This window comes from Prionailurus bengalensis, chromosome D1 (assembly GCF_016509475.1).
Source record: "Prionailurus bengalensis isolate Pbe53 chromosome D1, Fcat_Pben_1.1_paternal_pri, whole genome shotgun sequence".
NCBI classification, from domain to species: domain Eukaryota; kingdom Metazoa; phylum Chordata; class Mammalia; order Carnivora; family Felidae; genus Prionailurus; species Prionailurus bengalensis.
Genome location: NC_057346.1, coordinates 66,748,566 through 66,763,640, shown reverse-complemented (window position 1 = coordinate 66,763,640; position 15,075 = coordinate 66,748,566). Strand labels below are relative to the sequence as shown.

At 41.8% G+C, this 15,075-nt stretch overlaps 1 protein-coding gene across 3 annotated transcripts in view; it reads right to left on the bottom strand.

Annotated features, from left to right (window-relative positions):
* The window catches only part of SWAP70 (switching B cell complex subunit SWAP70), a 79,648-nt gene extending 65,567 nt beyond the window's left edge, over positions 1–14,081 (bottom strand). For all 3 annotated transcript variants that reach the window (XM_043580623.1, XM_043580625.1, XM_043580624.1), the window contains exon 1: positions 13,531–14,081. In XM_043580623.1, the coding sequence (XP_043436558.1) occupies positions 13,531–13,629 (99 nt within the window). In that variant the 5' untranslated portion in view covers positions 13,630–14,081. The remainder of the gene's footprint in view (positions 1–13,530) is intronic.
* Between the last annotated feature and the right edge of the window lie 994 nt (positions 14,082–15,075).

Genomic DNA, 15,075 nt, shown 5'->3' with positions numbered 1-15,075 from the left:
AGCTAATTATTCCTGAAGAAGCAAAAGGTATAGAAGGCACAGAAGAATCCTAAGATGAAAAAATCAGTTTTTCCAAAATTGTAGCAATGTCTCCCTAATCACAAGATCTCATTATATATGAAATTCAACTATATGCAGATTTACTCCTAAATACGTTTCCACAATTAATTCTGAGAATTGAAGTTTCAAGTAGACACAGAGTTTAAATTAAAAAAAAAAAAAAAAAAAAGGAACCTGAAGGTACAATGAGATGAAGGAAATAAAGCAGAAAGCAGAGCAGAAAAATAGATTTATGAAATGAATCCCTGGGGAAGATAAAGGAAGCTGAGACAAAGGGCTACCTCAGACTTATGTTATAGGAAAGAAACCGGGACACACATAAGAGAGACTGTGTAGGCAAGTTGGAATATCTCGAGTCCCAATTGCTAATTATCCACTGAGGGGATAAATATAATAAAAACCCTCCTGTTGGGAGGGAATGAGAACATAACTACTCTGTGATGGCACAGAGTAAGTGAGAAAAGGTCATTCAAAGCCTCTTCTGTCTCTAGCTTCCAGGTACTATGTACCTCAAGATTATAGTGAGACCCCAAAGGAAATACAAAATGGTGATCAAGAAGGTTAAGAACTCTGAGTCATAAGGTTAGAAATGCACACTAGCGCTTCAGATGGAGGGCCATATGCATACACACAGTGCCTCACAGTTTGTGTATTATCTTTAATAAAGTATAAGTTTACATGTTATTTCAAAAAAAAAAACCCAAATTTCCAAGTTATCCCACTGAAAAGTTATTAGCAAATAAGAAATGAAGAAAGGAAATCACCCAGAATCCATTATTACCATTTTAAGATTTCTAAATGTCTCTTACATGCTCTTTATTTGGAGAGCTGTCTTTACTGCTTTGTTTTGGTAAATATAAAAAATATTTACAAAGACTTTTATAGGCTCACTCCTGATTCCAATCCCCTAACCCCATTTTTTGTAATCAGATTTTTAGTTCCTCAACAGAAATAACTTCTACCACATTGATTAATAGAAACGTAACACTAAAGATTAGGGAGAAAATATACATGCCAAGTTCACAAGAATTAACCATATTTTTACATTGTGTTTCACACAATAAAAGCCCTTTACTGCAACTTGCTTCCTTTATACAGTTGTCCTACTTATGCACAGGAGATATACCAAGATTCCCAGTTGATGCCTGACACCATGGATAATACTGAACCCTAGATACGTGTTTTTTCTGATACACACATACTGCTTCCAGATCACTGAAACCATAAAAATCGATACGTGTTTTTTCTGATACACACATACTGCTTCCAGATCACTGAAACCATAAAAACCAAAACTGCAGATAAGTGGGGACTACTGTATTTTCAACTGATACATTGGCCAGGCTCAATTACTTTTGTAACTAGTAAAGTTAAACATTTTTTGAGGCTAAATGCCTACATTGGAACAGAACATGTGACATTATTCATAAGATACATAAACCAACTGGAAAGCAAAGAATGAAAGATATTTTGTTGAGGGGTGCCTGGTTGCTCAGGCAGTTGAGTGTTCAATATTGGCTTGGGTCATGACCTCATGGTTTGTGGGTTTGAGCCCCACATCGGGCTTGCTGCTGTCCGTGCAGAGCCTGCTTTGGATCCTCTGTCCCCCCTCTCTCTCTCTGCCCCTCCCCCACTTGCATGCTCATTTAAAAATAAACATTTTTTATTTTATTTTATTTTTTTTTGAACGTTTATTTATTTTTGGGACAGAGAGAGACAGAGCATGAACGGGGGAGGGGCAGAGAGAGAGGGAGACACAGAATCGGAAGCAGGCTCCAGGCTCTGAGCCATCAGCCCAGAGCCCGACGCGGGGCTCGAACTCACGGTCCGCGAGATCGTGACCTGGCTGAAGTCGGACGCTTAACCGACTGCGCCACCCAGGCGCCCCTAAAAATAAACATTTTTTAAAAATTATTTTTAAAAAGATATTTAGTTGGGGCACCTGGGTGGCTCGGTCAGTTGAGCAGCTGACTTCGGCTCAGGTCATGATATCGTAGTTCGTGGGTTCAAGCCCTGTGCTGACAGCTCAGAGCCTGGAGCCTGCTTCCGATTCTGTGTCTCCCTCTCTCTCTGCCCCTCCCCCACTCATGCCCTGTTTCCCTTGCTCTCAAAAATAATAAATAAACATAAAAAATTTAAAAAATACATTTAGTTGAAAATCTATCATTGAGAAACGAATAAAGATTAAAACTACCCATGTTGTTAGGGCGCCTGGGTGGCTCAGTCAGTTAAGCATCCAACTTCAGCTCAGGTCATGATCTCACAGCTCATAAGTTCAAGCCCCACGTCCAGCTGTGTGCTGACAGCTCAGAGAGCCTGGAACCTGCTTCAGATTCTGTGTCTCCCTCTCTCTCTGACCCTCCCCCACTCACACTTGGTGTCTCTCTCTCTCAAAAATAAATAAACTTTAAAAAAATTTTTTTCTTCAAACTACCCATGTTATTTCCCCAAAATTTTTTTCCACTTAGATCCTCTTTTACTTCAAAAGGGCACAATTTAAAACAAAACACTCTGTTTCTAAAAACAGGATAAAAGTGCACAGCCAATAAGCTTATTTCAAGACATTTCCAGGAATGACATGTAATTCACACTGCAACCATAATTGCAAAGTAAAGTTATAATAAAGGTTGCAGAAAATATCACTACACTTTGCTATATTTAAAAGAACAACACTGGGGCGCCTGGGTGGCTCAGTTAGTTAAGCGTCCAACTTCAGCTCAGGTCATGATCTCACACTTCATGAGTTCAAGCTCCGTGCCAGGCTCTGTGCTAACAGCTAGGAGCCTGGAGCCTGCTTCAGATTCTGTGACTCTCTCTCTGCCCCTCTTGGCTCACGCTGTATCTCTGTCTCTCAAAAAATAAATAAACATTAAAAAAAAAAAAAGAACATTTACTATAACAATAAGAGTATTAATTTTAAGGTACATTTTGATCTCTAGAAGGAACATAACAAACTCGTTATAATGGTTACCTCCAGGGCAGGAAAATAGTGTGGGCCAGGGGTGGGAAAAAACTTACTTTTCACTTTTGTAAATGCCCTTTGAACTTTATGAATTGTATACCATATGTATATATGAAATATTCCAAAGTTTCTCTTTAAGGTGCAAGTGTTTAAATAACAGGCTTCATCATCTTACCTTCTTGGAATTACATGTATTTTTTTTTATGTTCTTTTAATCCCAGTAAAATTAATATACAGTGTTACATTAGTTTTAGGTGTACAATATAGTGATACAATTCTGTACATTACTCAGTGCTCATCCCAATACATGTACTCTTAATCCCCCTCACTTATCTCTCTCTCACTCACCTCCCCTCACTTATCCCCCTCACTTATCCCCCTCACTTATCTCCTCTCACTCACCTCCCCTCTGGTAACCACCAGTTTGTTCTCTATTTGTAAGAGTCTGTTTTGTTTTTTTCTTTGTTCATTTGTTGTTTCTTAAATTCCACATATGAGTGAAATCATATGGTATGTCATTCTCTGACTGACTTAGTTCACTTAGCATTATGCGCTCTAGACCCACCATGTTGTTGCAAATGCATATAGATATATATTTATCTACAGATAGATATATATATGCACATCTTTATCCTTCATCTATCAAAGGACATGGGTTGCCTTCATATCTTGGCTCTTATAAATAATGCTGCAATAAACAGAGGGGTGAATATATATTTTGAATTAGTATTTCAAATTTCATAAATACCCAGTTGTGGAATTACTGGATCACATGATAATTCTATTTTTAATTTTTTGAGGAACCTCCATACCATTTTCAAGAGTGGCTGCACCAGTTTGCATTCCCACCAACAGTACACAAGAGTTCCTTCCTCTCCACATCCTCGCCAACACTTGCTGTTTCTTGTAGGGTTTTTTGTTAAGACTTTTTTTTTAAGCTTATTTATTTATTTTGAGGAGAGAGAGTGCACACTAGCATGAGCAGGAGAAGAATAGAGAGAGAGGGAGAGAAAGAATCCCAAAAAGGCTCCATGCTGTCAGTGTAGAGCCCAGCGCAGGACTCAAACTCACGAACTGTGAGATCATGACCTGAGCCGAAATAAAGAGCTGAACACTTAACCGGCCAAGCCACCCAGGTGTCCCTTAGAGATTTTATTTTTAAGTAATCTCTACACCCAACTTAGGGCTCGAACCTACAACCCCAAGATCAAGAATTGTATGCTCCACTGAGACAGCCAGGCACCCTTTTGTGTTTTTAATTTCAGCCATTCTGACAGGTGTGAGGTGGTATCTCATTGTGGTTTTGATTTGCATTTCCCTGATGATGCGTGATGTTGAACATCTTTTCATTTGGCTGTTGGTCATCTGTATGTCTTCTTTAGAGAAATGTCTGTTCATGTCTTCTGCCCACTTTTTAGTTGACTTATTTGGGGTTTTGGGTGTTGAGCTATATAAGTTCTTTATATATTTTGGATACTGACCCTTTATCGGATATGTCATTTGCAAGTACCTTCTCCCATTTAGTAGGCTGCCTTTTATTTTTGTTGTTTCCTTCACTATGCAAAAACCTTTTACTTTGATGTAGTCCCAATTATTTATTTTTGTGTTTGTTCCCCTTGCCTTAGGAAACATACCTTAAAAAACGTTGCTATGGCCGGGGCGCCTGGGTGGCTCAGTCGGTTGAGCATCCAACTTCAGCTCAGGTCATGATCTCACGGTCTGTGGGTTCGAGCCCTGCGTTGAGCTCTGTGCTAACAGCTCAGAACCTGGAGCCTGCTTCTGATTCTGTGTCTCCCTCTCTCTCTGCCCTTCCCCCACTCATGCTCTGTCTCTCTCTGTCTCAGAAATAAATAAACATTAAAAAATTTTTTAAAAAATGTTGCTATGGCCAATGTCAGAGAAATTACTGCCTGGGCTCTCTTCTAGGATTATTATGGTTTCAGGTCAGAATTGCATGTATGTCTAAGTAACACTGGAAATTTATTATCTTACAGGAAGACCACTGAAATTCTAAATAATCTGAAGATCATTTTAAAACATAAATAAGTAGAGAAGAAAATAATTACTGCCTCTACTTCAAATAATATGCCCTATATCTATTTCCATTGACTTCTGCAAATTTACATCATAACCTAAACGTAACAATGTCTGCTTCAGATGGCATATACATAACATACAGAATCCACATACAAATGTCCCTCATTAAAAATATATATATTACAGGCACCTGGCTGGCTCAGTCAGTGGAGTGTGTGACTCTTGATCTCTCGGTCGTAAGTCCAAGCCCTACATTAGGTGTAGAAATTAATTAAAAATAAAATTTTAAATACACACACACACACACACACACACACACACACACACACACACAAAACAAGAGCATAAACACCAAAACTAAACCAAGGACAAAATAGGTGGAAAGAAAATTGTACCATTCAACTCAATACTGACTTAGCTATCTATATGTACCTAGTAGTACCTGCCTACAGATATAAAGGAAAATTTCCACCAATCTCAGTAGTTTTCTTTTTTTATTTTTTTTAAGTTTATTTTTATTAATTTTGAGAGAGAGAGAGAGGAGAGAGAGAGAGAGAGAGAGAGAGAGGACACACGCACCAGCAGGGAAGGGGCAGACAGAGTAGGAGACAGAATCCCAAGCAGGTCCTGGGCTGTCAGTATGCAGAGCCCAATGCAGGACTCAAATTCACAAACTATGAGATCGTGACCTGAACCAAAGTCAAGAGTTGGACACTCAAATGACTGAGCCACCCAGGCACCCCAATCTCTCAATAGCTTTTAACCTCACATCAGTTATAGTATATACTAAAATTGCATTCAAAACAAAAAATAGTCTTATCGTTTGTTCTAAGGAAAGACTATTCATAAATACAAGTTTAAAAGCAAGTGAGAATGTGTTTCTGAAGATTTTTTTCCCCACCATTAGCCTATTGATATCTACTTCAGCAGCCAACAAGTAGATCAGTACACATAGGAAAAGCTTAATTTAAAATAATAATTCAGGGGGCGCCTGGGTGGCTCAGTCGGTTGAGCGTCTGACTTCGGCTCAGGTCATGATCTCATGACGGTTCGTGAGTTCGAGCCCCGCGTTGGGCTCTGTGCTGACAGCTGAGGGCCTGGAGCCTGCTTCAGATTCTGTGTCTCCCTCTCTCTCTGCTCCTCCCCTGCTCACACTCTGTCTCTCTCTCAAAAATAATTCAGGGGCACTTGGGTGGCTCAGTCTGTTAAGCATCTGGCTCTTGATTTCAGCTCAGATCATGATCTCATGGTTCATGAGTTCAAGCCCTGCATCAGGCTCTGCACTAACAGTGCGGAGCTTGCTTGGGATTCTCTGTCTCCCTCTCTCTCTCGCTCACCCCGCTTGCTCACTCTCTCAAAAATAAATAAACATTTAAAAAAATAAAATAATTCAGTTTAATGTCCTCCTGTATCCGGCCTGAAAAATAGAGTAACACCAAATCAATACGACAACTTAAAAAATGAGTTGCCTTCTAACAATCCAATTGCAAATTAAACTAATATAGCTGATGAATTCTATGGGGGTACTCAGGCCGAGTGTTGGTGGGGTAAAGACTTGTACAGCTGCAACTCAGGTGGGGAGCCAGAAAGGCCACAAGTGGAGCCCAAGAGAAAAAGGTCTCCTGCAGAGGGTGCACAGATTCTAAGGAAAAAGCCCAAGGAGGGCACAAGGAATGCAGAAGAAGGAGAAAGAATCAAGGTTAACAAATGTGAGGCAGAAGTGGTCCCCCCGTTTTTTGGAGGGTGCAGGGAACAGGGGGTTGGGGGAGTACATTAATGAAAATCAATAAGATACTGACCTCTGCAGACCTCATACCTGGTTGTCTCAACAAGGAAGCACCAGTGTGACTAAACAACCCTAACATCTTTGCCTCTATAGTAGCTTATGCAAGTCACAGATGGTTTTCAAATTCTGTGTTCCATATTTTTATCTTATTGATAAATTTAATGAAAGTCTATGTTTGCAACAACAAAATAATAATTATATAATTATAATATTATATTGTTAATTTATTCTTTGGATTTCAAGTTTCAAAATTTCTTGAAGTAGTGGGGCGCCTGGGTGGCTCAGACGGTTAAGCGTCTGACTTCAGCTCAGGTCATAATCTCGCGGTCTGTGAGTTCAACCCCTGCGTCGGGCTCTACGCTGACAGCTCAGAGCCTGGAGCCTGCTTTGGATTCTGTGTCTCCCTCTCTCTCTCTGCCCCTCCCTGGCTCATGTGCTGTCTCTCTCTCAAAAACAGAAAATGAACATTAAAAAAAAATTTTTTTTAATTCTTGAGGTAGTAATTTTGGTTTTACCTAAAAATATGGTATTAATTAATAAAAATTAAGTATAAAACATAAGACTTTTGTACTAAACTTGGGACCCTAAATGAAAATATTTAGTAGCTATAGCAGTGACTCAAACACACATTTATCTCAACGATTACCGTACTGCAAAGTAATCTCCTTAAAAGTAAAAACTAAGGGCACTGGGGTGGCTCAGTCAGTTAAGCATAGGTCATGATCTCACAGTTCGTGAGTTCGAGGCCTGCTTCAGGTGAGCTCAAGCCCTGCACTGGGTGAACACTAGCCCCACTTCGGGTGAGCCCTGCCTCTCTTTCTCTCTCTCTCTCTCTCTCTCTCTGCCCTCACTCACTTGCACCCTCTCTCTCAAAATAAATAAATAAAGCAAAAATAAATTTATTCCCAAGATGATGCCAATATTCCAAACTTTTCACAACTTCTCTTTAGAGAAGAAATATGTAGTTCATAAGCTATGGCAGGAAAGAATCAATCTCATTACTTTACAATCTCCAAAATACATGTATAATAATAATAACTCTCAAAGATAATAGACCATGTATTCCTTGAAATCTCTTCTCCTTCAGCTCCAGTGTTGCCCCAAAGTGGTTCCTGCTCTCATTTCTGGTCCCTTGGCTTCTATTCTTCCTCTCACCACCTACTCTAGCCATTGCCCAAGACCGTCAGTTAATCTCTCCTCTCCTTTTCCCAAGCTTCAACTACCAGATCCTGTACAGACAGCCCCACCCTTGCCAAGGACATCACCTCCAACAAGGACCTCAAAAATAAAATAAACAAAACCCTACATGTTCAAAGTTAACTTTCGTTTCTTTTCTAGCAGTTCCTTTTCATAACTTTCCTGTTTCTATTAAAAACCACTACTATCCATTGGTCATCCACAGCTGAAATGTGAAACATTTCTGACTGTGTCCTTTTCATTTCTCTTCATACCCAGTCATGAGCCCAGGCAAGTAGACAGCAAAATTCCTTCACCCACCATCCCCTACTTGTCTATCCTTACCACCTCCAGTCTCCATTACCTCTCATCTGGGCTACTGCAACAGTTTCCTAATTCCAGTATGCCCAATCCACTCTAACCTAGTACACATGCTACAGCCCAAGTGACTTCCTAAAGTGTACTGATGATCATGGCCCATCACCTCTCAGAAAACTTGCAGGCTGTATGGCACCTACCTAACTAGCCTGGTACTCAAAGTCTTCCATGCATATTAACTGCAATCTATTTCTATAGCTTTATCACCAGCAATAACTCTCTCTTATATATACGTACACACACACTTATATTCTACACTGCAATCAAAATAAATTAGACAGGAACAAACGCCTGGGTGGTTCAGCCAGTTAAACATCCCACTCGATTTCAGCTCAGGTCATGATCTCACGATTGTGAGATGGAGCCCCCCATCAGGCTTTGTACAGACAGCATGCAGCCTGTTTGGCATTCTCTCTCTCCCCTGCTCTCCGCTCCTCCCCACTCATGGATGGGCTCATGCGCTCTCTCTCTCTAAATAAATAAACTTTAATTAATTAATTAATTAATTGTACAGAGGTCCCCATAAATGCCTGATTAATTCCTGTCAGCTGCAATACTTCACAGGGATGCCTTGGGGCTAAGAGCAGTCAACAAATATTCATTGAATGAATGAATGCATGAATGAATAGAATGAACATGAATGAACAGAATCCTGCATTTCTATATAATCACATCCCACCTGTCTTCCCTAGGAGTTCATTTCAAAGGAGCTTTATTCATAAAATAATCCCACCAGTAAGAAGTAATCACCTCCTCCTCTAAAATTTCATGGCCCCTTATCTTCTAATCCACTCAACATCCTCTATCCAATAATACTTATTTCTTATCTCTACCACCACACTTCACATTGCTTAAGGATAAGGTAACTGAGTAATATAATCAAGAAAGAAAGGAAGAAAAGAAAAAGAAAAAAGAAAAAGAAAAAGAAAGGGAGAGAGAAAGGGAATACCAACCTTCTCTAATGGTTGATTATTTTCTTAATTTACCTACAAAAATTTAAACTCTTTGAAGGCAAAGATTTGTATTTGGCTTTCCCCCCTGCCACCTTTACTATCATCCTTAGCACTGGACACAGTATCTAACACATGAATTATCCATTACATAGTTAGTGAATATCCATTCACTGTGTCAAATATTATGAAGGTAATTCGAAAAGACAAATGTCAAAAATATTTTAAAATGCCCATACAGTTTCACAAAGTGATAAATTTTAACACTTGTTTTGGATATATAATTTTCAGTCTGTATTTAATAAAACCAATTATATGATATTTCCTTGAAGGAGATATTAACTCTTAAGAGCCTAAAAATTCTACTCTTGTTAGGAAATTAACATGGTACCTTACACAGAGTAAACACACAAAAGGTTATTGTATGAATGAATGTATTGTATTGAACGAATGAATGAATAAATTAAGGCAAAAACTCTACTCCTAGCCAATAAATCAGCGAACATCAAACTTCAAAGTCAAAACAAAAAGGAAAGACCTAAATAGAATTTTTTTAATATTTTCCATTCCAGAAACACTGGCAAGATGGACAGAACTAAATCAATTCCAAAGTCTCTCAATTAAGTAGACAAGGGACAAACAAAATACAATTGCATAGTTGCATTATCAACATCTTATGTACTGGGATTTAATGCTTCTTGCCAAGCCTTTCAGTCAAGAATCCTCTTTTTCTATAAGCAGCCATAAGGACAAGTTTGAATGGAGTGCAACAAAAGTAAAAAAAAACATCTCATTTATGTCATCAATTAAAAGAGGAAAAATGAGGGCACCTGGATGGCTCAGTGACTCTTGGTCTCAGGATCATGAGTTCAAGCCCCATGTTGGGTGTAGAGATTACTTAAATAAATAAAACTTTAGGTGTGCCTAGGTGGCTTAGTCAGTTAAGCATCTGACTTTCGGCTCAGGTCATGGTCTCATGGTTCAAGAGTTCGAGCCCCACACTGGGCTCTATGCTGTCAGCTCAGAGTTCACTTCGGATCCTTGTCTCCCTTTCTCTCTCTGCCCTACCCCTGCTCACACACTCATGCACCCTCACTCTCTCAAAAATTTTTAAAAAAAAAGAAAAAACATTTAAAAATAAATAAATAGGGCGCCTGGATAGTTCAGTCGGTTAAGCATCCGACTCTTGGTTCTGGCTCAGGTCATTATCTCATGGTTCATGGGTTCAAGCCCCAGGTGAGGCTCTGCACAGTCAGCACAGTCAGCCTGCTTGGGATCCTCTCTCTCCTCTCTCTGCCTCTCCCCTGCACATGCTTGCTCTCTCACCCTCTCTCTCTCTGTCTCTCAAAATAAATAAATAAGCATTAAAAAATACATAAAATTAAATTAAAATTAAATTAAATAATTTATTGGTGGTTCAAAGCAAAAAATTTTAATATTGTTAATATTTTCAATGTGTCTAAGTTAATAAATATGACAACTGCAACATAAAGCAGGGAGAGTAAAGGGACCTAAATAGTGATATAGTTTCCACATTCCTCTTAAAGTTGTAAAATACTAATTTTAAGGAGACTGAAAAGTTAGGTATATATTATAATCTCTAGAGTAATCATTTTATCAACGTTTATTTATTTTTGGGACAGAGAGAGACAGAGCATGAACGGGGGAGGGGCAGAGAGAGAGGGAGTCACAGAATTGGAAACAGGCTCCAGGCTCTGAGCCATCAGCCCAGAGCCCGACGCGGGGCTCGAACTCACAGACCACGAGATCGTGACCTGGCTGAAGCCGGACGCTTAACCGACTGCGCCACCCAGGCGCCCCTAGAGTAATCATTTTAAAAACTACAGAAAGAAATATAGTCAAAAATTCAGTATTATTAAAATGAAATATTAAAATATATTCAAGTGGGGCGTCTGAGTGGCTCAGTCAGTCAAGCTTCTGACTTCGGCTTAGGTCATGATCTTGCAGTCCGTGGGTTCGAGCCCCGCATCGGACTCTGTGCTGACAGCTCAGAGCCTGGAAACTGTTTCAGATTCTGTGTCTCCCTCTTTCTCTGACCCTCCCCTGTTCATGCTCTCTCTCTCTCTCTGTCTCAAAAATAAATAAATGTTAAAAAAAAATTTTTAAATATATATATATATATATATATATTCAAGTAATCTAAAAGAAAGAAGGAAAGAAGAAACAGTGAAACAAAAAATTGGAAAACAGAAACCAAATAATAAAATAATAAAAATAAAATTTAGGTTAGCCCTAAATCTAACCATATCAATAATTACATTAAATGTAAATGGTCTAAACACAATTAAAAGATAGAGACTGTCAGTATGGATTAAAACACAAGACCCAACTACATGCTATCTAGAAGAAATCCACTTTAAATATAGTGGTATAGGTAAATTAAAAGTAAAAACAATAGGGGCACCTGGGTGGCCCAGTAGGTTAAGATTCTGACTCCTGGTTTCGGCTCAGGTCATGATCTCACAGCTTGTGAGACTGAGCCCAGCATTGGGCTCTGCACTAACAGCATGGAGCCTGCTTGGGATTCCCCCCCTCCCTCCCTTCTCTCTCTCCCTCTCTCTCTCTTTCTCTCTCTGCTCCTCCCCTGCTCGTGCCCCCGCCAAATAAATGAACTTAAAAAAAAAAAAAAAAAGCAAAACACAGTTCTATACATAATCACCAAAAAGCGGAAATAACACAAATGTTCAAGGGTGAATGGATTAACTTGGGTACAACAATACAATGGATTACTTAATAAAAAAGACTATTTATACACACAATAACATGGATGAATCTCTAAGGCATTACCCTGAGTAAAAGAAGCCAGTATCAAAAGGTTACAGACTGAATGACTCCATTTACATGACACTGTGGAAAAGACAAAACTTAAGCAATTAAGAATACACCTCTCACCAACTGGGGGTGAAAGGGCAACATGAAGCTTTTTGAGATGACAGATCTGATGGAAAACTGATTTTGGTAGTAGTTATAAAATTTTATACATGTGTTAAAACTCATAGAACTGTACACCAAGAAAGTCAACTTCATTGAATGTTAATTTAATTTAAAAGTAAAATAAAGATTAGGAGAATGATCTCTGTGAACCCTTCCAGACTATGATTTTATGAATGAGAAGGAGAGGAAAGGAAGATGGGGAAGGGGGAGGGAAAGCAAATGCTAAATCCTACTGGCCTAAAAACCACACTCATAAGAACCTCCTGATTACTGCACAAAATAAACAAAGCAAACCCAATCTTCATAAATTCATTCCCAGAAGAGGCTAAGAAAACCAGACATTCAGATCCAAAATGTGCATATTAGAAAATGCCTGTGAATGGGTCTTCTTGTCCGTTTCTATATTTTATACTTCCAAGAAGCTGCCAATTTCTCCTGGCTAAGTGCCACTTTCCCTGCTTGGGGTTACTCAACTTACAAGCATTCCTTTATTTACACCTTACCCTCTCAGTGATGGGGTCTTTGGCAGTCCCAATAAAGATCTGCCAGAAAGATCAGTGCTCCTCACCCGGAACCAAGGTCCCTGCGGGGCACAGCACACGCGTGACTGACCTGAGGACGCTACGCAAGGAGGTCTTCCTCACTAGTCAGAAACCGTCCCCCCCACCAAAGCTCCCAAAGTTGAAGCGGATGGAGACCGGGCTCTGGGAACTTCTCCCTCCCCCCCCCCCCGAACGGCCAGAATGCCTGGGGTGCAGCTGGCCGTTTCAAGGGCTGCCCTGGTGTGAAGCGTGCGCTCCACAGAAGGCTCAGCCCAGTGACCTTGGGTAAGTCCCTCCTCTTCCAGAGTGCAGCAGTAATCTGGGTATGTTGTCTAAGGGAGTTTACCACAGCCCTGTCCGAATAGGAGATTTTCTGGATCGCCCCCCCGCCGACAAGAGCCCGGCTCGCCCAGACCCCATCGCTGCCTCACCCCCCTCATCCCCCCACCGTCACGCAGAGCCTTGAGGAGACTAACAGCCGGCCCGAGGGCACGGCCTGAAGGCAAGAGGAAAGCAGAACAGCAAAATCCTGGTCTCTGGCCACTCTGCCCAGAGCAGGCCGCCGGGCCGCATTCCTGCCCTCCCCTCCTTGGGGTCACCACTAGCCGGGGCAGTGGAGCGCGCACCGGGTCGGGGCCGGGTGGGGGACCGAAGCGAAAGGGGGGAGGGGGGGGTGGCGCCCACCTTGAGCTGGGACTTGGAGACCTTGCCGCTGTGGTCCAGGTCCAGCGCGGTGAAGGCATGCCAGATGGCCTTGAGCAGCTCGTCCTTCAAGCCTCCCATGGCCGCGGTGTGTCTATCCTGACTGCCAGCCTCCCTCGCCGACCCTGGGGCGAGTCTGACGCCCCTCTACCGCCACCGCCGCCGCCGCCGCCCGCCCTGCGGTCACCTGACCGTGGCAGGCCCCGCCCCCACCAGGCCCCGCCCACTCGCTGCTTGCCCGCAGCCTCGCGCACTAGGGTGGGAGCGTTAGGGTGGACTGGACTTCCCACTCCTGCGGGCGGGAATACAGGCCTTCTTGCAGGCTTAGACGCAGAGCACTACCCCGCATGCCTCTCGAGTTCCCCAGACCGTCTCGGGCCACCTTCGGGGCTCGCGTGCCCCTAAACAAGACCCGCATTCCGAGTTAAAATACGAGAATCGGCGAGAGCAGCCTCCCAGCTCCAGTCCGCGCTGCTCAGAGAAAAAGGGAGCCCTGGACCAACCAGTCCCGCGGACGCGCCACTGTCTGAGGAGAACTAACTAGAGCCGGAAAAGTCCCGAGCTGGGGCTCCAATGCTAGCGCAGTTCCTAGCCAGAGAGGATGTAGAGGGGGAGGGGAGGCAGGGAAGGGCGTCTGAGGGAAGGTTTATATTCATTTTTCAAACGTTTCCTGACGCCTACTCTGTAGTGGGCTCTGGGGGCCCAGAGACGAGGTTTAAGGTTGGTTTAGAAGCCACGCAGTCAGGCAACCTTTTCTTTCTAATCCTCAGTTGTTCGGGGTCAGTTTACAACTTAGAAAGAGTTTGACCCTGGTTATTCTGCTGTTCCTGGTGTTTCTGTGCTGGCACAATAGGAGTTATGAGAGAATCCCAGCAAATCACTCCACCCATTTTACTAGTCAGAATGGGTGGACCATTTAAAAGAACACATCCAAGCCTATAAGAGCGTCCTCCTCATTGTAGATGTTCAATTAATATCTGTTAACAATGATCACCTGAGCTCTGTGGGCTTCAAATTCTCCACATAAAAATGAGCATGTTGTACCAGATATTCGGGGGGGGGGGGGGGGCGGGGGGGGCTCTTCTAAGGGTCACATCCTAGGATAATAAGGATTGCTGGCTGACTCCAACCTGATTAAGTCACCAGGCACAGTGCCTTGCCTCTCCAATCCAAGACTGAATCTGGACGCTATGAAGAGAACAAGTGCCAAGAGTTTTCAAAGAGATAATTCTCAGATCAAGTTTGGCTTTGTTTTCCTCTTTTATGTTCCTAAATGCACATATACGTACCTTATAAAAAAGGAAAAGTTCATATAAAGGAGGGGGATTTGGAAAAAGCAGAAAAGGAAGAAATTGCTCAATGAGCTTGAGCCCAAAGGAAACTTGGCGGGGCAGAGGAAAGGGTAGCCTAGGTGAAGGGAAGGAGCAGAAGTAAAGGGGCTGCTGGTCCTTCACTGTGAGGGCTCTTGAGGCCCTACCCTACTTCATCACCATTTGTCAGGATTTTTCTTGCTGTGTCAGTATTGTT